Source organism: Hypomesus nipponensis, chromosome 1 (genome assembly GCF_054491055.1).
Source record: "Hypomesus nipponensis isolate SF chromosome 1, ASM5449105v1, whole genome shotgun sequence".
Lineage (NCBI taxonomy): Eukaryota > Metazoa > Chordata > Actinopteri > Osmeriformes > Osmeridae > Hypomesus > Hypomesus nipponensis.
Window position 1 is genome coordinate 19,511,091 of NC_140361.1, and position 24,010 is coordinate 19,535,100.

The window sequence follows — 24,010 nt, forward strand, 5'->3', positions numbered from 1 at the left end:
CAACTCTCTTCAGAAAGCAGCATTCAAAATCTTATTTTAATGTGTATATTTACTCCATAAACATTATTACAAAACTCAGCAAGTACCAATATTACATTATCACCGTACAGGCTTGATCACAAATATTGAAAACCTTTGCAACAGTTACAACAAAAAACAAAATAATACTCAAATAATTTACAAGAAAATCTATAAAACAGCAAATTGTTCACAAATTGTTATGTTTTTTTTCTTCTCCAGATTTTAAATTTTTCTTTGCTTATTTGTGTTTTGCACAGTAACACAACACTCTCACAACAAGATCATGGTCTTATTACAAAACTCCCAACAAAAATTATGTATTTCTATATTTACTTTCATATTTCGGTTTTTAAAACCAGAAGCTTGTCAATGAACATCCTTTCCATTGGCCTAGAGAGGCGCATAAAAGGTTACTCACACACACAAATACTGCACAGCACTTTCTAAGAAAAATATACACTTACAAAATATGTTACAAATTGGCACACAAAAAATATACAAGATTTTGTAGTGTCAAGAGTTTCATTAATATTCCCTCTGGCTACAACTCTAGACAGTATATATAAAGCTCATTATTCTTTTAATGAAAAGAGCCAAACGTAATCCCATTCAATGTCAAATAATCGTGAAGTGAACACATCAAACATAATTCTATAATATACATTCATAAAGAGGGTCATGGTTCCTATAACCTAGTTTGCATTTGTTTTTTGTCATCTCTGGGAAAAAATTATAATTGTCAGCTTTTTTAGCACCATTAAGATGAGGCAGCTCAACAGTGGCACATCTTAAAAGAAAGAATGAGAGAGAGAATTTTTTTGTTGTTGTTAGATATAGATGAATAGATAGATGGAAAGATAGAAAGAAAGATAGAAGGAACACATCTTCGGAACTCAAGATACTACATTCCATTTGACACTTGGCAGAAATGAAAGAAGGCTGACAAACGGTCCATGTGGAGTTCCTTTTAGCAGTCTGTCCAGATCTTATCCCTACATCGCCGAACCGAAGAGAAGGGCATACAGTAAGTGATGATGAGGAGAGAGGTAGTGGGACAGGAGGAGATTTAGAGATGAAGTGTGAGAAAGAATATAGCGGAAGTAGTGAGAGAGGGAGAGAACAGAAAAATACATTGTGAATCATACTTTTACTTACCACCTTTATACAAGGCATTTTAAAATGAAGCTTCAGAATGCTGGCATTGCTCAAAGACAAGCTCTGTTAAATGGTTCTGTACTGTATGACAGACTAGATTAGCCCTCACAACTAACAGACAAGATGAATTTACATGCATTTGTGTGTTCATTTGTTCAACACTGATGCATTGGAATGAAAACTGATTATTTCATACCTCATAATTATCTGTTGTTGTCATTACCATTAAATACACCCTCATGAACAGACACATGTATAGAGATGGTTGACTCAAAGATGTGTACTGAATTAGTTATGTATTTTTCAAATTAGTTCTAGTAATCAATAATAATTACAACTTTCGTCAACACACACTACTGAATCCATCATACACTGGAATGGAATAGTTAGAGGGATCGAATGGTGGTTTTTAGGCTGACAATACTTCCTGGGTCCTAATCTGATTGGTTATTCAATTAAAACCAAACTCTATGTAGGTATTTCCCTTTCAGCTGAATCAAATCCAATAAATAATAAATATGTTTAGTAAATATTTCTTTATTAGGTTCAGTTTAAACACCTTCCTTGTAGGAACTTGCTACATGAGCATGTTACTGTAGTTATAATACAAGTATAATAGTATCCCACTGATTAGATGTGAACCTACACTTTTTTCTGCATGTTCTTTTGATTTTCAAGGAAGCATAAAGGCAGTGAGGAAACAAGTCTATTGGCTGTAATTAAACTACAGAGAGTAAAAGAGGCCCTTTATAGGAGGTCTTGCATAGAAAGTGTATAAGTAACATAACCAGGAATACGTACCTGTAGACAGGTCACTGTCATTGTCTTCATATAATGTCTTTACACTATTACTGGATAATCCAGTGGACACTCAGCAAAATGTGTGATGATTACTTATTTGTGACACCTTTTTGAAGTACAATAATCTATATCATTGGGATTGTTTAGGTGTTTTGGGTCTTTGACGATAAATATAAAATAAATATAAAATAAATATTAAAGTATTGTAATGCTACAATACCTCTGCAACTATTAAATTGTTAGGAATTTCGAACAAAAAATTACATCTTACTTCCACTATGCATATAACCGCCAATGACAAATCATGACCTTGCTTACCCTCAGATAGGATACCCTCTGTTAAAAAAAAAAAAAACTTTTAAACATCTCTCTTTTAATCCTCCTCTACAGTCGCCTTCAAAGATATCTTCTTCTTTTGCTTCTCAAAGTCAGGTGATGTTGAAGTAACTTGAATTCAGTAAACAAAGAAGGGGGATAAGAAGAGGATTGGAAGTATCTTTCTGTTTTGGTTTAGAGATAGGTGGTGTTTCACTGCCAGCTGTAGGTACCTTCCATCAGAGAAGAGGAAGAAGTAAATGATGAAGAAAAAGACGAGTCCCAAATAAGGATTTCCTGGAAAGGCAGTTCTCTTTTACAATGCTGCCAAACCAAGCAGCAAATCATCAAATGGTAAAAAAAAGAAGAGGAACAGCTAATAATATTCACACATTTAAGAGGTAATTTACATAGCATATTTGCTTTTGGCACATTGATTTTTAAGATTTTAAATTATCTTTTTGCAAATAGTGCATGTCCCTGTACAACAACATTGAGAAAAATACTCTGAGAGAGTGGAGCATTTGTGAATTTGCAAGGCGTAGAAATGTAATTCTAGGACACCAGTTCCTCTGAAATTCCAAAAAAAATAAAATAATCAAAAGTAACAAAAAATTAAGTCATTCCAACATTGATAAGAAAATTAAGACAACATGTTTAAGTTTGATATGTCATCATCAATACAAAAATGTCCCATCTTATTTCTAAGATGTCTTGGGCTTATATGGGCTCAGAAGAGGGTACTTATGGGATCTGTAGTTTTCCCTCTTGAAATGAGCCAGGCAGTGCATGATGGACAGCAGGACATCCATATTCTGCATACAAAAAACAGATAGGAGGTGGGGTGCTTGTATGTCACTCAATGCATTTGTGTAAAGCTACATCTTCAGGGAGGAAGTGAATAAACACAGAATTCAGGGCAGCAAGTTTCACTGAGAAAATACAAAAACATAGTACACCCCCCAAAAATGCGACTTAACTGTTTTCAAGGCTTTTTTCAGACTAAAAACAAAATAGAAACAACTAGAAAGAGAGAAAAAACTGAGCAGAAACAACAAAAGCAAGAAAAATGCAGCCATGGTAGTTTTTAAAATCTCAGTCAAGCTTGACACAATCACTCAATAGGTAGTTTGCAAATTACAAGAAGTAACTCATGCAAATAGTATTGTCCTCTTAAGAGAGAGGAGTTGGAGAAAGTGGGAGTAGTAAGGTAGGGGGTGGCATGTTTGTCATGCAGCTCTGGCATAGTGTCAGCATGGGTCGGTATGCTTTGAGGGGTGGGGGGGAAGGGGGGAGACAAGGTGAGGGGTAAAGTGAAATAAAAGGAGGGCAGGGGTACAACAGCAGCCTTTAACAAAATATTACCTCAGTTTCTCAAAAGAGGCCATCAGTGCTATGTCCTTATTAGGGTCTCTCTCCACTCGCTTTCCCTTCATAGTGTCAATCCGTGGAAACTTGGCGCTGGTCTTGTGGCGGTACAACTTTTTGTGTGCCGGCCCTGGATTGATAAAATTGGGTTTGTCAAACATATGGCAACCAAGGGCCAGTTGGGGAAAGAGGGGATGAGACAGATTGAATTTGGTTTGGTTCTTACCCCCCTTGCAACCTGCCTTTTTTCCCCTCCCTGCCCCAGTGCTGCCTTTCTTCTTTAACTCAGGCTCAGTTCCTGACAGAATCTTTAGAGTCTTTAGGTTGAGGCTGTTGGCCTCAGGAGAAATGCAGGCCTCAGACACAGGGTCCCACAGTGGCTCAATAGAGGCCATCATAAACCTCTGGACCTCCGCCATGCCAGAGACAATGTTGGACAGGATGTTGGAGGGCTCCTCAAACTCCCTCTGGTCATCCCCTACTAGGCTGTTGCTCTCAGACCAGCCGGTGCCAGACCAGTCCCTGGTGCTGCTGCTGTCTGCCAGGGGGGCCTGGCTCTTGGTCGCCTTCCCCTCCAACATTGCCTTAATTTTTTTTGTTGAGCGTGAGTTCTGTCTTGGGGCCTTCACCTTCTCTGCTTTCATGGTTCTCGGGCCTCTGCTTTTCTTGGGGCCGTCAGTTGTTTGTTTATAGCTGCCTTTCCTCTTCAACCTTGTGCTTTTCACACCACACATCTTCTCCTCCGTTTGCTTATCAAAGTCATCATTGTTCACATCCTTTTTATCCAAGCCTAACCCTTCCTCACCTCTAAATGAATCCTGGTACTGGCCTCCCTCCATAGAGTACCCCCTTACAGAGTGTTGCTCCAGCTGCTGCTGCATTGCTTCACAGTTCCATTTTCTCTCCCTGCTATTTTCCATGCCCAGCTCACCCACATCCTGGTACTCTGCTGCTTTATCCATTATCTTAATCTCTCGCCCCACCACCTGAGGAGAGAGGTTGGGGGTCTCGGGAGGCGAGAGCTCTGACAGGGATGAATGTCGAAACTTGTCAGGAGTAAAGTTGGAGATATCTAGCAGGTCCGAGGACTCCCTGAGAGGGGTGAGGGCATCCACACTTTGCTGGATCAGCACCTTAGGGCTGCAGTGTGACAGGAAGCCATCACGGACATCCTCCTCACCCCCTTCTCGTTCGCATGACTTGATGCTGAGAGAGCTATAGTTGCTGGAGGAAGCTGCAGAGAGAGAGCCTACTGAGTCATAGCTGATGAGCCGGCCATTGTCTGTGCAGAGAGTGGCTCTCTGGTACTGGAGACCCTGCTGGCCCTCACTGGCTTGCTGGCACACCTGCAGGCCACTAGGCTCAGACAAGTATTTCTTCTCATACAGCAGCCTGTTGGGGTCCGTGCCCAATTGGCTGTAGCCAGACACAGGCAGGCTGTTGTTAAGCGGCAGGCCAGTAGGGAAGCCGCCAGGAAGGAGGGGGGTGTCTTGGGTGTCTGAGGTGAAACCCTGGCTGGGGCAGAGCTGGGGGTGCCAAATAGGGGGGAATCTGGGGCAGTTCTGGGGGGATTGCTGGAGCTCAGACTCTGAGGGAGGGGAGAGGACACAGCTCTGGGCCAGCTGGAGAGAAGAGGCAAACTGCTTCTCCTCTATCGAAAGGCCCAGAGGAAAGGGCTGCCTGGTCGGCTGCTGTTGGGAGAAGTAGGAGATGCCTGCTCCTACCGAGGAGTCAGTGGCATCTAGAAGAGTCTGAAGATAACCCCCAGGGATGACAGGGACAGCAGTTTCCACACCATCAGAGGTGGAGGAGGGTTTTTTTTCAGGGGAGCAGCTGGTAGGGATGAAGGGGACTTTCTCTTGGGCTGTGTCAGTGTGATTGTCAGAAAAGTGTGGGTGGAGTGTAGCAGAGCTGAGGTCTGTCTCTCCTAACACTCCAGCTCTGGCAGCCGGCATCTCAATCAGAACTGTCGCCAAGCATGTATCCACTTCATTTGTCACACTCCCCAAACCCTCCCCCTCGCTCTCCATTCCCTCCTTGATTATCTTGCTCCTTAGCCTGGCTTCACTTTTGAATTTCCTGATCTTTATTGTTTTGTGTCCTCCCCCCAGCCTCTTGCTCTCCCTTTCCTCTCGTTCCTGCGAGCGGCTCTTGGTCATGGCAGGAGACATGATGGTGCTGGGATGTAATATTCCAGTAACTGCTATAGTACCTGCTCCCAACGCTGACTGCCGTAAATCCTCTTTGACAGTGACTCCAACATCTGAGACAGAAAGATCCAAGGCTGAATCTGATTGTTCCAAAACATGGATCCTCTGCACCCTAAGCCGGTTAGCAATCTTGTATTTCCTCTTGGGGTGACTACAACCAAAGGGGCGGTGACGACGGCTGTTCAGATGAATGCCACGTTGTTGTTTATCCCTGGCTACCAGCCTCAACTGCTCTTCTCTCTCCCTCCACCTCTCCTGCCAGAAATCCTTGAGTGGTGACAGTGTCTGGTATTTGACCACGGCCTCTGTGCTTAGGCTGACAGTAGTGTCTGCCGGATCCAGCTTTCCAAGCTTTACTGACATGTATCTCTCCCCTTTAAAGCGGTTGATAATAATGTACTTGATGACCACAGGAGGCTCCTTCCGAGAGGATTTCCTTCGTTTCTTAGGGCACCAGTCAACATCCTCCTCCTCCTTCTGGCCTATAAGGGTCTTCTCCTTCTTCTCAGAGTTCCTCTCGCTCTCGATTGAGTCCATGTCGTACAGATAGTCGTCACTGTAGCGCACCTTCCTCTTAGAACGCAAGCCATAGTTTAGTTTTTTTGGGGGGCGGTCCTTCTTCTGCCTGGCATCCTGTGGGGTTTCGGAGGAGGAGCCAGTGCATGAGCTGTCATCACTGTAATCCCCTGAGTCCTCTGTGTTGCTGAAGTCTATTAGGTAGTTGATCTTAGGACTAGACATGGGGGAACCCTGGGACCCATTCAGAGGGCTTTCACCACTCCCTTCCCTTCTGGATTTGCCCTCCTCCTCCTGTCCCAGACAGAGTTCTTCGGCTTTGAACTGAAGATCCTCTGCTGATCCCCTTCTTCTCAGCATGCCCCCTCCCCCCTCCTCCTTTTTGGCACAGTTAGCCAAGACACTGGGGAAAAAGTTGAACTGTGTCTCTTCTTGCAGCACATTGGTCTTTTCTCTCATGTTGTCCTGAAAGGACTCATAGCGTATTTTCAGAGAGCATACATCACTGCTCAATGTTGAGTCATCGTCCTCATCATCAAAAAGGTTGTCCACATCTTCCTCTGAAAAAAGGTTAACTGACAGCTCGTTTTTAGAGCACAGGTCCAGCAGTTCCATCTTGCTCTCGCTAATGAAGGACTCAAAATAGCCCCAGTCTTGCCCCGCGTTAGCCAGAAGGACCTCCTCCCCGCTCACCTTGTCCAGCAGCAGTCCTTCATACAAATTCTTAGCAGAGGCCTCATCCTCTGGGTCATCGCTGTCCTCAGGGCTCTTCTCCTCCCTCTCCTCCCCCCTCTTCACTCCCCTTGTGGGATCTTTTGGCAGGCGGTAGCTGAGCAGGTGGTCAGAGAGGAGCTGGTCACCATAGTGACTCACTGTCTCCCCGTCATGGCTCAAGCATTGGATACTGATGTCGGAGATGGGGCAGGTGTCTCCAAAGTCTTCTTGAACCACCTCGCTTAGCCGCACGTTGAGTTCAGAGGTCTCCGGATCGGAGCCGGTGTCATGGGCCACGTCATGGATAGGAAGGTTGGATGGGTCTGAACTAGCAGCATCCCGGGTCTCTATGAAACAGCCAAGACAAGTGCGGCTGGGTTGGAGAAGACAATCCTCCGGTGTCATCATGGTGGCTGGGGGCAAAGGTAGAGGGAGGGCCAAGGGCAGAGAGCGAGGGAGGACCAGTGGCTGAGTTGTCCGGTGGGGATCTCCAGGTGCTGCCCAAGGATTCACAGATGTAAGAGGGTGGGATATAGGAGTGTCGTGGCCAAAAGGGTTTGGATCTTCATTGACATGGGGGTAGTGGGATGGGGTCAAGCTGGGTAAGGTCTGTATGGTCCTCTGTAAACTGTTTGCAGCAGGCAGAGGAGGAGAGGCTGGAGGGATGGAAGGAGGGAGGGCAGCATCGATGGATCCACACAGCCTCAGAATACTGCTATTCTCACATTCTCCTGAGGAGATAGGAAAGAGAGAAGACCATGATTATAGTCCTATTTTGACTTATTTGTTCTTGTTACATTTATCCTGATACACTAAACTAACCTTCTGACTGGGTCCCACGCCATTTGCAAAACATTTAATTGATGACAAAATCTAATTTGGCAATTTGTGTGATTTTCTTAACCCTTGTGTTCTCCTCGGGTCATTCTGACCCATCAGTCATTGTGACCCACCTTCGTTTGCGACAACTGTACTGCATACAAAAAGCATTTTCTTTTAACCGTTAGGCTGTCTCAGACCCCCCACATTGCGAAGGTTAAAAGAAAATAATTTTTACTTGCTTTTGTATTGGGTAAAATTGGGTAAACACAACGATGGTTCGTTATGAACCTTTTGGTCATGTGACCCGAAGGCAGCACAAGGGTTAAGATAGATCACAAGAACAGCTTAATCAGTTCAAGAGATTCGTCTGATGAGAAAAAAAAACCCCCAACAGAATCTGGTAGCAGTGTGACATCAGGCAGGGGGCTATGTTTACATTGTATAATAAGATGACAGGCACACAAGCAGGTACATACACATGGGACACGACAGCTCCATATGCTGGAAACAATCTAAGCAATAACATCTCCACATACCTCCACATACAGGCTGCCACGGGCACAATGTAAATATACTATTTCTAATACCACTACAAGGGAAAGTAAAATAACTGATAATATATGAATATATAAGCAATATACTGTATATTGAACAAAAAAATGGGTGTGATTGACCATTCATTGTTTTTGCAGTAGCATGGACGTGCTGGACTGCTGACTCTGAGGAAAGAGCGATACACTTGAGCAAACAAGACAGTAAAATGTAGTTACTCCAGTTACACTTAATATTGCTGAAGCTCCAGTGTTTGAGTGAGTAAATCTTTGAATATGAAGATGAAATTAGAGAGTGATTTAAAGAGGTAATTAAGTTTCATAGAGCAGGTCCCAGAGTGAGATGCCGGCCTGAAGACACGGCAAGCTGGGAGGCAGAACGCCCACAAACAGCACATAGCACAAAGCATCACGACTGCCATATTTAATGAAGAAACCCTCAGGAGAAATAAAAGCCTGGCTTCTGTCTCTCATTCTCCTTCTTCATCTTTGTCTGTTTTTAAAATGTTCTCTTCCTCTTTTCTCTCTCTCTCTCTCTCTCTCTCTCTCTCTCTCTCTCTCTCTCTCTCTCTCTCTCTCTCTCTCTCTCTCTCTCTCTCTCTCTCTCTCTCTCTCTCTCTCTCTCTCTCTCTCTCTCTCTCTCTCTCTCTCTCTCTCTCTCTCTCTCTCTCTCTCTCTTTATTGGCATGAATGAGTGAGCATTGTCGCCAAAGCCATATATGATTGAACACATATGTATAATTTACATTTGTTATAATACAGAGAAATAATAGTAATAACAACCATTAATTACAACAAGAAAAAAAAAATATGAATATGAAGAAAATTATTAAGATATACACAGATATAACAAGCATATTAGAAATGGTATACAACACGAGTTATCATTACTACAAGGGACCTTAACAACCAGGTACAACATGAGGCTTTGTCTCTCTCAAGCTATGCAAGGCAAAAACAAAATCCAATGCCAGCTCCACTGTTGCTACATTTTCGCCCAAAACTATTTATGAAACCCTGTAATTTTAGAAGCAAATTGTGGGAAGTAACATTTTCTAGTATTTTCGCACTTTGGGCATTGTAGGAGAACATTCTGTTCCTTTTCAATTTCATCTGACCCACAGTGTTTACATTTCCTTTGTTCTTTAGCCAACCATGTCTTTCTACAGCAACCTTTCTCCATTGCCAGGGTATGGGCTCTGACTCTGTACATCGTTAAGATATTTAGGGTTCCTCCTTTGAACACAACAGGACATTTTCCACAATGTCACATCCATGTGGCAAGCTAAGTGTAGATGCAAACTAGTGTTGTTTTTGACGGTCTGTTTCAATTTTAGTTTTAGTGTAGTCTTTGTGTAAAGCTGTCATTTTATTTTTAATTAGTTTTAGTCACGTTCATACTCTTTTTAGTCTAGTCAAGTTTCAGTCGACTAAAAGTCTGAGCATTTTAGTCTTATTTTAGTTGACTTGTCGATGACTATTTTTGTCTAGTTTTAGTTGACGACAACTGATTAAATTTAGTCTAGTTTAAGTCAATGAAAATTGTATTTTAGTCTCTTTTTAATCAAAACAAAGGTAGTCTAAGCAGTAGTCTCGAGAGGCATGTTAATGCCAAAACCATTTGTTTAAGGAAGGCCTATTGGTCTAGACTTTCGAATGAGGTATTCAAAGTCATGTTGTTGATGCCAAATTAATTTCAGTGTGAGGTGAATGACAAAACTAGCTACAGTATTTGGCCAACAAGGGATGCTTAGTACACATCCAGTCAGTCAGGTAGGAACTAAGAAACCACTTTACACTCTCTCATACAAACAAATACACACGCACACAAACAGTAGCTGAACACACTAGTCACACATGGTAACCCACTTTACACTCTCACAAACAAACACACACACCTTAGTCACACACGTTTGTCTCAGACTCTCAGTCGGTTTCAGCTCCAGTGGCTAATGTTTAAAGCTAACGTCTAAAGCTAACGTTAAAATGAGACACATTAAGCACAGCCTCAAGAGTTAGCGTTAGGTAACAATAATAACGCGACTAAACGAGACAAAATAACGTTGTAACATTTTGTCTCGTTTTTATTTTGTAAACAACATTTCGTCTTGTTTTTATTCGTCAACGATATTGCATTATACATTTAATTATAGTCATCATCACATCACCAGCATTTACTTTGCGTCTTGTCCCGTTTTTGTCACTTGAAAAAGGTTAGTTGACGACTATATTTAGTCATAATTTTCATTGACAAAAGCAACACTAATGACAACTAAATAGTCATACATAACATTAGCTGTTTTGTTAACTCTCTAGTGTCCCTCACAGGTAAAGCTATAGACCTATGAATACAAATAAGACAATATACAGCCAATATACAAATAGTGTTTCTGTAACTAAAGTGCCCAATGGATACATTTGCATTGGAGGCCTCAAGCAAGACAAGGCCATTGAAAGACTGATTACTGTCCATTACTGCTCTTTCCAACATTCATATTCAAAATATACACTGATTCAAATGAATAATAGACAAAAAAGAGTTAATCTTAATCTGATCTCTTTCCTTTGACCTTCCTAATATGGATGGACATCACTGTCACGCCATTGGCTGTACCCCAACCTAAGTTCTTGTTTTTCCTTGCCCTAGTAGTGTTTCCCTGTGTCTGATTTCCTGCACCTGTGTCTTGTTGAGTGCCTGTCAGGTTTTCAGTTTGTTGTAGTTTGTTTCACCTGTGCGTAGTTTGGTCCTTAAGTGTGTATATATGGTCCCTCTCCTTGATTAGCCTTTGTCGGTTCCTTGCTTTTGCCTGGAGTGTGAGTATACCCCTCCTTGTTCCTCATGTTTTTGAGACAATAAGTACATTTTGGTTTTTGGAAACCTGCCTGTCTCTCTCCCTGAGTTGGGGAGGACCCTCCCTGCATTTGGGTCCTCCTCTTGCACCCACCCGTGACAGCTACAGCCCCTAACAGTATTTTCAAGTCATTTTGACCCTAAGACACAAGACTATTTTTGTGGCAGCTCAACTGAATATTTTCTTTTTATGCCCGAAATGTCAATTTATTTTAGGAAGCTACATAGGAGGCCATGTACTTAGATTAATGTTTGATTTAATTTGCTATTTTTATTAATTTAGAAAATGGAAGGTCTCAAACAGACAAAGCCACCGCCACCTGTTCTGGTGTTTGTACCCTCTCACCTATGGCATCTTCCTGGTCGGTTGCCACGCAATAGCCGTTGCAGAAGACGAGGAAAGAGAGGTAGAGTATTATGCCGGCTGAAAGCTCACCTGGCCTCCCCCTCCATGTACAACACTCGCCATCCGCTGTTTGGTCTCTCCAGTGATTACGCCGGATACGACATTCGAGGCTCCGTGGATTACTCCTATCGATGGCTGCTGCTATACTGTAGGCCGGGTACCCACCTCCCTGCCGCCGACCCGTGAGGATCCGTAAATAGGGCAGCGCGCTGCAGAGTCTCCGCCCGGTTAACCGGGCCTCCCAACAGACGGATCGGCGTTTTGTTCGCATGAGCTTCGGACCTGACCCCTGGACTGTCATGGGGAACGAAGGCCACACCATTTCTCAAAGAGCCATGGGGAACGAGGACAGTGGTCGGGTGGCTACAGTCTGCTTACTGATCGAGCCATGGAGTCAAGAGAGGAATCCTGATCCTGGGTAGGCAGTGACTGTCATCGCTGGAGGCCCAAGCTGGTTGAGTGGTCCCGGAGATAAGACGGCTGTCAACGCAGCAAGTGATCCAGGGAGCGACAATGGTCAGATAACTGAAGCAGCTCCACTTTCGCTGGTCAGATAACTGAAGCAGCTCCACTTTCGCTACTCAACGCCATTCCCGGAGCGGTGGGGTCATGCGATGAAACTGATAAACCCGCAGTTCACTGTTCTAGCCCAACATTAGTTAACAGGCGCATAAATAGAGCTATAATCAAGCAACGTAAATGGAATATCTTTAAAACTGTCAATGACTCTAAACTTATTTGGGATGCTAGGAGCAAACCCAAAGGACTCTTAGGTGGTCATATAAACATTAGAAGTATTATCTCTAAATGTGAACAAGTTTAGCATCTTTTACACAAGTCAAATATCGATTATTTAGCGATGTCAGAATCATGGTTACATGAAAATTCATCCTATGCAGCCATAACTGTGCCTGGTTTCAGTATTTATAGAAATGATCGAAAACATGCTAAAGTTGGTGGTGTTTTGTGTTATGTTAAAGAATCGATTAGCTGCAAGTACCTCAAGTAAAACAATTGAGGTATTATACATCGAAAGTATGGAGACCTCAAACTTGGACTATCAAACAGTATCGGCCGGTGACAGAACTGGCGCCAGTAAGGATTGCACGCTGGCGATGTGCCAATCCGAATCAAGGTGGAAAAGTTAAATAAGTTAATCTTAACCTATGCATTCCTAGATCCTGGTACTTAGAACTGAGATTCTCCTGTGAACAATGGGGCAGAAAAAACACTGGGTTGGAGGTCTTGAGCAGTGGTTCCCAATCCTGGTCCTCAGGGCACCCTGTCCTGCTGGATAACAACCCATTCATTTGAATCAGGTGTGTTGGAGCAGGGAAACATCTAAAAACAGGCAGGACAGGGTGCCCTGAGGACCAGGGTTGGGAACCACTGGTCTAGAGGGCACCACGTACCTCAGCCTACTAAAGGTCTACAGCAGGGGTGTCAAACTCCGGTCCTCGAGGGCCGCTGTCCTGTATGTTTTAGATGTTTCCCTTATCCAGCTCACCTGATTCTTATGAATGGTTGTTATAACAACCCATTTAATTGAATCAGGTGTGTTTGAGCAGGGAAACATCTAAAACATGCAGGACAGCGGCCCTCGAGGACCGGAGTTTGACACATGTGGTCTACAGGAAGGGAAAGTGTTGTGGTCAGATGAGACCAAAATCAAGCTCTTTGGCAACAACTCAACTCGTGTTTGGAGGAGGAAGAATGCTGCCTATGACCTGAAGAACACCATCCCCACCATCAAACACGGAGGTGGAAACATTATGCTTTAGGGGTGTTTGGGTGACAGTCAACTTCACGGCATCAAAGAGACGATAGACGGGGCCATGTACCTTCAAATCTTGGATGACAACCTCCTTCTCTCAGAAAGATCTTCCCTCCTGCACATTAAGGTCTTCAAGTGGCCTAGCCAGTCTCCAGACCTTAATCCCATAAAAAATCTGTGGAGGGAGCCTAATGCTGGGGACACACTAAAATATTTTTTTGATCTTATAAGATCTTCAAACTGTGAGAGACCACAAACATGAAGACAAGAAATCCTAGATTTAGCCGTTTTGCTCCTACAGTGTGTGGTGTGCCATGATTTGACAAAGACAGCGCACCACACACAAACAGATTTCCAACCAGTGTTCCAACTCTTAACACAAGAAATCTTGCAAAAACTGTCGAGATTTAAGAATAAGCATGGCGGACGATATGCAGGAAGAAATTGCAATGATAGTGTTTGGAATGATTTTCACAGAAATCACGGAAAAAAAATTAACTTTTTTTTAACATTTAACTTTGTGCTGCGCCGTGACTCCGTTTGTTATGCTTCCGTCTTCTCTCAGTTTGCTTTCTGATTGGATATTGTTTCGTTTCACGTGATAAACTCTGCGTTTGTCCTCGGGGTTCCCCCCACACATCAGGATTTCTGTTCGCAAGTATTCGACATGTTGAATATTTAGGATTCGCAATCGGGGCGTCACCGACGTCCTTCAGAGCAGATTCAGTCACTCTTGACACACCTCACACCAAGGGAACATTTGATAAAATAATCTGTAGAACCATCAAGATAATAGGGACGTTACCTAGGATTGTCAGAAGGGGCGAAATCGGCCCGATTATCCTGTAGTGTGTCCCCAGCATAAGGTTGAGTTGCCAAATGTCAGCCTCAACCTTACTGACTTGAAGATCTGTAAAGAGGAGTAGGACAAAATCCCTCCTGAGATGTGTGCAAACGTGGTGGCCAACGACAAGAAACGTCTGACCTCTGTGATTGCCAACCAGGGTTTTGCCCACCAAGTACTAAGTCATGTTTTTCAGAGGGGTCAAATACTTATTTCACTTATTAAAATGCTAATAAATTCATAAGTTTTGACATGAGTTTTTGTTGTTATTCTGTCGCTCACTTAAAATAAATAAACCTACCATTAAATTATAGACAAATAACTGCAAGTTCCATTGGTCTTGGCATAATTTGGTTCATGTTAATACATTGTTCAGTGTCCTCTCTTCCTTTAAACCATAGAGGAATAGTTTTGGTTGTTTGGCCAGTATTAAACCCCCTACATCTACACAAAATGATCTGAAAGGTGGCCGCACCTCAACATGATTCAGTTAAGTGAAATTGATTGCAGACATCGAACTAATGGGAATAAATGTTCCTCAGGAAATGAAATCTTTGCATGGGGAATGGACCATATGCGGTCAAGACATTATTAGGATGGGTGGTCAATGGTCCTCTCAATTTCTACATCACTACTGAAGGGTCCAAACATCCAGCACTAATGGCCCACCAAATAACAATTGCCAATCTGGGGGAACTCCTCATCGGGCAATACAACTTCTCTGAAAAGAAGTATGACAAGAAATGAGTGAAATGTCAGGTGAGGATAAAAGTTACAAGGAAATTGTAATCAAGCTCTGCAATCTTTCAAGACGGTCACTACCAGTCACCCCTACCTCTTCGTAACAAAGATGTGACCAGACAACCACGATATTGGCAGAGCAGCGGGCCATGAACCTGCTTAAGAAGTTGAGGAAAGATCTACGCTTTGGAGTACAGACTTCATGGTTGACATAATAAACAAAGGGTATGCAGAGAAAGTGCCAAAAGAACTTATCTTAATGGATAACTCCTCTAATGCCCTGACCAGGCAAACACCCTCATCAATGTCCTGCTCAGGTTCCGCCCAGAACAAATTGCTATTATGGGTGATATTCAAGCAATGTTCTACTAAGTACAAGGCCATGACAAGCACAGGGACCTGTTGAGATTCCTGTGGTGGCACCAGCAAACTCTTGGACGTGTATCGAATGAAGGTTCATCTCTTCAGCGCTGTGTCATCTCCCAGTATTGCCAACTTCGCTCTATGACAAACCGTAGATGACAACTGTCAGAGCCGGGACTCAAACTTGGGTCTCCCGTGTGAAGGTCCGACTCACACTCCTTGAGCCACTGGAGGATGGTGAAACCAACAGTAAGATGCACACAGAACTGGAGATGCTGAATATCTTTTAATCGGTTCGAGCAATAGTCCATAGGTTGGCAAAGAATAGCAAAAAGTAACACTCCAAACAAAACCAGTCTCAAAAGGACGTTCAACAAAAATATTCCACAGGCAACAAAAAAACAGAATGACTTTAGAAGACTTACGTAGTCAACCTGCTTCAGAACACCTGAACATCAAGCAAGGCATGAGACAGAGTCCCTTAAATACACCTAGCACAGGGGTAGGCAACCCTGGTCCTAGAGAGCCGCTGTCCTGCATGTTTTCGATGTTTCCCTGCACCAGCACACCTGATTCAAATGAATGGTCATTACCCGGCTTCCACAGAGCTTGATAACGACCCATTCATTTGAATCAGCTGTGCTGGAGCAGGGAAACATCTAAAACATGTGTGGTGGAATTTTCTATGATTGAATGTCTGAAGTCAGAAGAATTTTTCTTTATCTGTTTATTCTTGAAATCAAGGAGGAGCAATTCCAAAACAGTATCATAAATGATGTCTGGAGTAGAAGGGCTCTCTAAAGGTGTCATGATCTGAACACTCTTTTATACAGTAATTCCAGACAGTTACATCATTAGTTCAATAGTTCATGTCTATCAAAAGAGGAATTCTTCAATAACAGAAAGTTAAAAAGGGAAATAGGTTGCAGAACTGAATACAGATGCTCAATATTAAAAAACAGAGCTTGAGACGACAGAAGCAGAACTTGTCAGCAAAAACACCCCTGGAGTATGGGCAAAACAACCAGGGTCAAACAGTCAAATTGTTAGACGTTTGTCAGCAAACGGAAACTTAAGCAATACTGTCTTAGGCCAAAAGGTTATACCATTTTTACAGAAGTTAAAACCTCAGCAATAATTGTTCTAGGCCAAAGAATATTATAGACATCTTAAAGAATAGTAATTTTCTATTACACATGCAGGACAGCGGCTCTCTAGGACCAGGGTTGCCTACCCCTGACCAAGCAGAACGAGGCCCAGGTGAACTTAATAAAATACTTGCAGCTGAGCGAGGACCTCTACAGGCCAAAACATAATGGCTGTCCCCAGTCGATTAGTCGACTCGTCGATTTTCTGGTCGATATGCTCTTGGTCAACTAAGATTTTTTTTTTGTCAAGCTGCCGTATGGCAGTATGAGAACTGATTCCCCCTTGTGTCATCATTGCTGAATTAACGAAATGTTCTACAGAAATTTTAGATTATATTATTTAACACAAATAAACCAACTCAAAAATATATAATTTAAAAGAAAAGGTGTTACTGTTTTCCCTTCCGTTAATCTCCGCTTTGTTTTGGTATTTTTATTTTGTTTTGGTATACGGCACGAGCATAATTGGATGCAGAACTACAAACTCTGCCATAGCTTACTTTGTCGGTGTTATTAGTCAAAATGGCAAAGAAATCTGTGGAATGGCAGCATTTCATTAAAGTACATTTACATTTACAATGTACCAGGTGACTCGAAAAACATTGAATGCAAACTCTGCCAACAACGGCTTATTTTTCATAGTTCAACGTCGAATATGATGTAGCCTACCACCTGAAAAACATAAATTGGCTCAGGCCTACTTCACTCATGCTAACGCGCTGGGTTGAAAAAGGAATATGCCTATTATAAGAAACACATCCAAATCGAATGACATTATTTTCTCCGGCCAAGATAACAAAATCTTTCTCTGTTGCACCGTTCCCCACTCAGCTTCTACGTAAGTTTGCATGCTGCAAGTTCAGGCAGTGATAAGCGTGCTCTGATGATTTGCATCCTGTTAAATGTGCCTAAAAACGCCTAAACAGTATAATCTTGAACCATTTGGAGTACATGCATGTAAATGGTGTCTTTTGAAAGCTGACACTCCGAAGTTATTTCCCCTGTTGTCAGGACCCCTGTCAGTCCTACTGGTTTTGAGTAATAGAAGCTTGAACACAAGGAAAGTGAAAGTTTCTATTTCCGCCTAGATTTTGTTTTGAAAACAGAGGCCTGGGGTCTCATTTAAAAAACTGTGCATAGGATTCTTACTAAAAGTCTACGTACGCCCAAAAGCCTAAAATGTCGTACGCACACAAAAATTCTGATTTATAAAACCGTGCGTACGCACACCTGTACGCAATGTTCCCTTTATAAATCACAGATTACCCACAAGTGTGTAGACATGAATCAGCATTGTACCCTGCCCTGAACACGCCCATTTTTTATCAAAATTGGTCAATGCAAAGCACCTAATGAATGCATGGATTGTACAAGGTGTTTATGGAACAATTATAACACTCAGTACAAGCTCAAATAATACTGCTGGATTACATTGTCATTATAATGATGACATTTAATGGAAAAAAAACTTGTGTGAGGAAAACAAAATATATAAATATTGCGAGTAATCGTTCTTCCCGCATTTACTTTCTGCAGTCTGACTACAGTATGGTCATCTGCGTCGCCAATTCCAACTGTTTCCAAAATGTGCGTAGGCCTACGGGAGTGTTTGCGTGGAGGACCGCACATTCTCCCGTCAAGTTTGTTTTTTATAAATCACAACCATTGCGTGGAAAGTGGCGTACGCACATTTTCAGCCCCGTTTTGTGCGTACGCAAGCTTTATAAATGAGACCCCTGAAGAGGTCTAGAGGTGGTAGGTATTAACTGGAAAACAGAATTGGACCACAGGTTGAATCCTTACCCAATTAAAATCAAAAGTCAAACATAATACCACAATATATGCATATACATGTTTTTATAAATGTACATCCAGGCGTTTTCTAAAAGGGCCTTTTGGAGACTCCAGAATGACCCTTTGTAACCAAGGTCAAATTCTTAGGATAAAAAGGTATAATTGTTATCTCTAATGAAAGGTGGTACTTAGAACTATCATATATAATAGCTAAATCCTTCATTAGTATTACTGAAACACAAAAACTGAAGCATGAACACATTGAAGTGCTTTATCTGATTCCCAGGATTGGCGCACAAAGATTATTGCGTAATAGACTATTATTGCGCAATATACTTTTATTTTGAAGGCTCCACAGGGACCTGGCAAATGGTGTATCGCCATTTACAGCTAGCGCTAAGCTACAAGGCTAACAAGCTCATATCAGAGCCAGTTGAAGCCAGTTTCAGATATTTGTTTAGAAGGAGTGTGTGTGTGTGGGGGTGGGGGGTCAGGACGCACAGACCTAGTTGGCTTTAGAGGGCTGTCAACAGGGCAGGGAAGCTCCTATTGGGTCAAACAAAAGGGCAGAGTGTAGTGGCCATTTTAAGACTACCCCCGCGTTTGTACTTGACCCACGTCTCCTCCTATGAGCGACTGCGTGACAGACAGAAATACAAACAATTGGCGAAGGAAGAATGAAGCAACAAGATCGTGGCTATGTGTGGATATAATTCATTGTTTGGACAACTACTCGACATGGTTAGATACTTTGGACCTTTGGGAATGTAAGCAGATGAGGTTTTGATGTATTAATATAACTAGAGTAAGCTACTTTTGTCTTCCAAGATGGCGTCCCCATTCATTTCCATGAAAAGTGCTCAGTGGCGCAGTGAGGCAAGCGAGAGCGTGAGACTGTACGCGGCCATCTTTCCACTTCCGTGTCTTCCGGTCTAGCTTTAAACAGTGGCTCTTTTTTTCCCTAGCTCCGAGACCTTGTGCACGCTTGCAACTAGCTGTACATGTCATACTTTGCGACAACCAGTCGCAAGCATAGATTTATATGGTTACGAGCGTGTGAGCTTAGGCATTGCAGTTGCAGAATCTATGGGTAGGATGGGGTACAAGTCCAATAAGAATCAGACACATGATGCAAACTTAACGGAAATGTATTCTGTCACTATTGTATTCCTTTCACTTGTTTTTTAGAAATAGGCTATAGGGCTATTCTAGATGGAACTCATCACATATGTTACTTTTTTTCTTTGTGATATGAGTATGATTTCCAACGCATTGTATCGGATGAAATAAACTGTTAACACAAACAGCTCCGTCGTTGTTCTCGCCAGGCAAAGAAAACCTAAAAGTTATTTTGGTAACCGAAATCTTCCTTAATGCAGACTTACCATAACTTACTGTCAACTTTATATTCAAACGAAATGCCACGAAATTCACACTGCCTTCAATTTAACATCAGTGTAGAAATGGGGCCTGTGTTTTATATGTTCATCCTACAAAACCAAACGTCTATTAATGGATATAACGTGATCTAACAAGACGTGTTAATAATGTAATAAATGAAAGCTCGAGAAGTGTGTCTAAAATATACTTTATTGAACATTTGCCTTTGAAAGGGGCATATTCATTGAACCATATAGGCTACAAGACGTTTCCATCAGATGTAAGTGGAGGTGAAACATAGTCACTGAGGACCTTCATTGTCCCACAAAAGCAGTCTGGATTGATGACACAATCAAAAAAAGAATAATGGGTGTGTTTAACAAAAGCTTCTGAAGGCAAGACTAATATTATTTAAATATATATCATTTCCTATTGTGTCTAACAGTTTAAGTATTAATCTTTGTCTTTGCTCCAGATAGACATGTCAACAATCTATGCTCACGCTTAACACAATATATTTGCCATCATGTCATGAACGTTTTTATTAAAAATCAAATGTTTTAAAATAATGTGAATAAACTATATTAACAACATTTCATGTATGTGTGACAACGATTTGCTAAAGTTGCTACAACAAGGCAGGCAACTCAAGCCATTTTTCCCTGTGCTCATTCAATATATGTCTATGGCTCATTCAGCTCAATGTAAATCGGCTATCGGCCAATGTGAACTTTTGTTCTCGTGCTTTGTTAGTATCCGCGAGCACATTTGCAGGCAACTTTTATTGACGTAGGCAAATAAATGGGGTGCTAGTTCACCCATTTCAGATTGGTTACAAACTTAGCAAAAATCTGAAAAAAAAAGCTAGTAATATGAGCCAGGTTTGAGAATCAAACTAAAATGATTGGGGGAGATAGTTTAGTAAATGTTAACTGGAGTTAATAGAATAAAAACGACCGGAAGACACAGGAACCTAACCGTAAATGCAATATCACCTACATCCACCGGGGCCGTTGCTTCAAGCCGAGGGGCGAGGGGTGGGGGTCTGGTGCATACCTGGAACATTCCGAAGTAATGGTAGGTGACTAGTATCTTTTTTCTCTGGCTGTATTGAAGGAATGGTCACCGGACAAAGACGTTGACGGTACTTGCTGTTGCTAGCTGATCTTGAATTGGTTTATTTCAATGGAAGCACACGAATCGTAGCTTTCCAATGATGTATAACTTGTGTGGCAGTCTAACAAAATATTTGTTAGAATTAAGTGCGTCGTAACTGAGGGAGGGGGGAGCAGCATTTCTGTATCGTGGGTGATACAGGACCGAAAACAGGTTTTAAACAAACAATATTTTTAATTTGTAGTACATTGTAAGAGATTCTAAATATAATTGGCATTCAGTTAAAACAGGACTGGTGATACGAGTCTTATTATTAGTAGGCTATTAGCAGCTGAATCTGCAATGTCCAGCAGCCATTGATTCAGATTGCGAAGAAAAAGCGTTTCAAATTTCGATTAGTCGATTTTCAGACGTTTTAGTCGAGTCTTGGTCGACCAAAGAAAATCTTAGTCGGGGACAGCCCTACAAAACACAAAAACAAGCAATACACTGACAACAACAACGCAAGGTATGATGAAGATGAAACTTAGATAATCAAACACAACTTCATTGTTGATGATTGAGTCAGGTGGTCGAGCGGTTAGGGAATCGGGCTGGTAATCAGAAGGTTGCAGGTTCAATTCCTGGCCATTCAACTTGGAGACTACACTTTCTGGACAGACAGCACGTGTGCTGAAGTACATCCAGAACTAAACCCAAAAAATCCAAACCTATGTGGCCAACAGGGTTGCAGTGATCCATGATCTTTCTTAATAGAAACAGTGGTGGCACGTGAGCTCGAAAGAAAACCCAGCTGACAAACTTCACATGTGTTGCACATTAATCCGTTCCTGGAATCAAAGTGTCCTGATTTCCTAGAAAAAGGAAACTGAGTGGACAGAGATCCTTAAACCTCTGAAAAAATCCATTCGGTTGATCAGGAGATAAGAAAACACTTATTTGTGAATTGCAGAATCATGGAAGTAAAGACTCCACTTTGCCAACTAACTGAACACTACTCATCATGGTGCAGACTGAAGAAAGCTGTTGCCTGGATATTGAAACTGAGAAGACGACTCCTACTACAAAACCAGAGGAAAACTCTTACAAAGACAGGATCAGATCCGCCACCTTCAGTATCCACAAAAGAGAACACTGATCATTTTAAAATGACATATGGAGCAAAAGGCCTGTCTGTGGAGGATATAAATGATGCAGAAAAGTCCATCATTTGATTCAAACTTAAACAGCACTTTAAACAGGATATTGCTCTCGGAGAATGGGAGAGCACTCAAAAAGAACAGTTCTATCTGTACACTGGATCCTATTGTGGACCAAGGCTTCTTGATGGTGGGAGGACAGTTACGTAAGATTGCTATTCCAATGGAACAGTACCCAAAAGAATCCTGCGCAAAGACTCTGACATCGCCGAACTGATTCTTATGCCCAATTTATACTTAGGTCGCAGACACTTTTGAAAAGGTCGCCGACAGAAATGGCGTCATGGTCGACACTTTTAACCGTCGCTGGAAAGTGTCGCCTACCAGGAGAAATTAGCTACAGCCATTTTCTCCAATCGATCACCTAGGCTACAAAGCGTTAACAATGTAATGGTAAAACGCGAACCTTGAGCACAGGCGACTATTTGCCAAAGTATAAATGCAGCAGCCTGAGCTACACTTTTTTTTTCGTCGGCGACCATTTCAAAAGTGTCAGCGACATAAGTATAAATTAGGCTTTAGACATATCCATCAGCAGATTGGACACTCAGGGAGAAGTCATATGCCCTCCAGGTTACAACAGAGGTTTTTAGCTACCTTGTGAGCAGTGTTGGGGGAAGTTACTCAAAAAAGTTATTAGTTATTACTTATTACTGTTCAGTAAAAGTAGTGTGATTAGGTGACATTATTACTTTCTGTACAAAGTAATATTATTACTTATTATATGACTTATTATATTACTTTTACTCAATGTGCGAATTATGGGGGGGTTTGACCCCCGTAATTAAGACTTGGACCCCCCCAAAAGAGGTAAACACAACAGGTTGGGTTGGGTCGATCCATTTATATATTGTGCTTACCTGTAATCGTAAATATTACTTTTGTTGGGGCACAGTTTGCATTTAACTTGAATTTTTCTTCCAATATCTTCAATGAAAGCGAAATAGTGGGAATATTTCCACGCCGAAAACGTAACACGTTCTGCGGCAAAGATTGCTGATGTGTTTGCCTGCAGCGTGAATCAAAGGCAAACTGTCAGGCTACTACGCCCAGGGATTGTCCTTTAGGCAACAATCTGTATTTATAAGGCTATTTAAGTCATTTGTTGAATTAATGCTGTAACTTGGACAAGTAAGTTACTTAAGTAAGTAACTGTAATAATACTACTCAATGTCAAAAAGTAATGCGTTATATCCAATAGTATGTAACGCGTTATATTACATAACGTGTTACCCCAAACACTGCTTGTGAGTGACTACTCTGCAGTTTTCGGCAGTTGCATGAAAACAAAGGTTGGAGACAGAAAATGTCTGTTCTCCAGCAGACCGCGTCTCTCTAGATCTCCCACCCTTTACACATGTGGGTGTCGATTACTTCGGACCAATTCAGGTAAAACAAGGTTGTGCTCGCATGAAACGGTGGCGAGTGATCTTCACTTGGATGGTATGTTGGGCCAGCCATTTAGAAGTGGCAATCTACTTGGATACGGACTTGCCGACTGGCAAGCTACTTGGATACCGACTTTCTATACTTCACTTTGGTTACATTCATACACATTCTAAAGGAGAGTATGTTGGTGAACTTCATTTTAAGATTCAAATCTGTACAATCAATCTCGGGCACCAGGTTTACTGAATTAAGTGCATCTCTGAAATGGATCAATTCCAAACTAAAATAATTAGTATTTCGTTCTCACCTGTGGACACTGCATCTGTATATGCTGCTGTTGGGTGTGGAGTTCTTACAGCCACCAGGCAACTAGGGTCTGCTAACACATCCATGAATGAGACTCAACACAGCTCCTACACATCACTCCTTCCTACTGCCCCACCTGGAGGGTACAAGGAAGAAAAGAGAGGGGGGGGGGAGAAGTAGAGGGAAGTATTTAGGTTGGTTTAGGTTTTAAACACACACACACATA

At 42.1% G+C, this 24,010-nt stretch overlaps 1 protein-coding gene across 1 annotated transcript; it reads right to left on the reverse strand.

Annotated features, from left to right (window-relative positions):
- Window positions 1-116: 116 nt before the first annotated feature.
- On the reverse strand, window positions 117-23,870 carry nexmifb (neurite extension and migration factor b). The gene is made up of 3 exons (XM_084699200.1): window positions 23,786-23,870; window positions 3,658-7,831; window positions 117-3,107 (listed from the first exon to the last, which is right to left on the reverse strand). Exons 1-3 carry the CDS (start codon window positions 23,868-23,870, stop codon window positions 3,023-3,025), a joined length of 4,344 nt encoding a protein of 1,447 aa, XP_084555326.1. The 3' UTR covers window positions 117-3,022.
- Between the last annotated feature and the right edge of the window lie 140 nt (window positions 23,871-24,010).

Coding starts and splice junctions, on each gene's coding strand:
- nexmifb (XM_084699200.1), bottom strand. CDS start 23,870: ATGGATGTGTTAGCAGACCCTAGTTGCCTGGTGGCTGTAAGAACTCCA. Junction 7,832..23,785: donor TACAGATGCAGTGTCCACAG/GTGAGAACGAAA, acceptor CTATCTCCTCAG/GAGAATGTGAGAATAGCAGT. Junction 3,108..3,657: donor GCCTCTTTTGAGAAACTGAG/GTAATATTTTGT, acceptor TTTTGTATGCAG/AATATGGATGTCCTGCTGTC.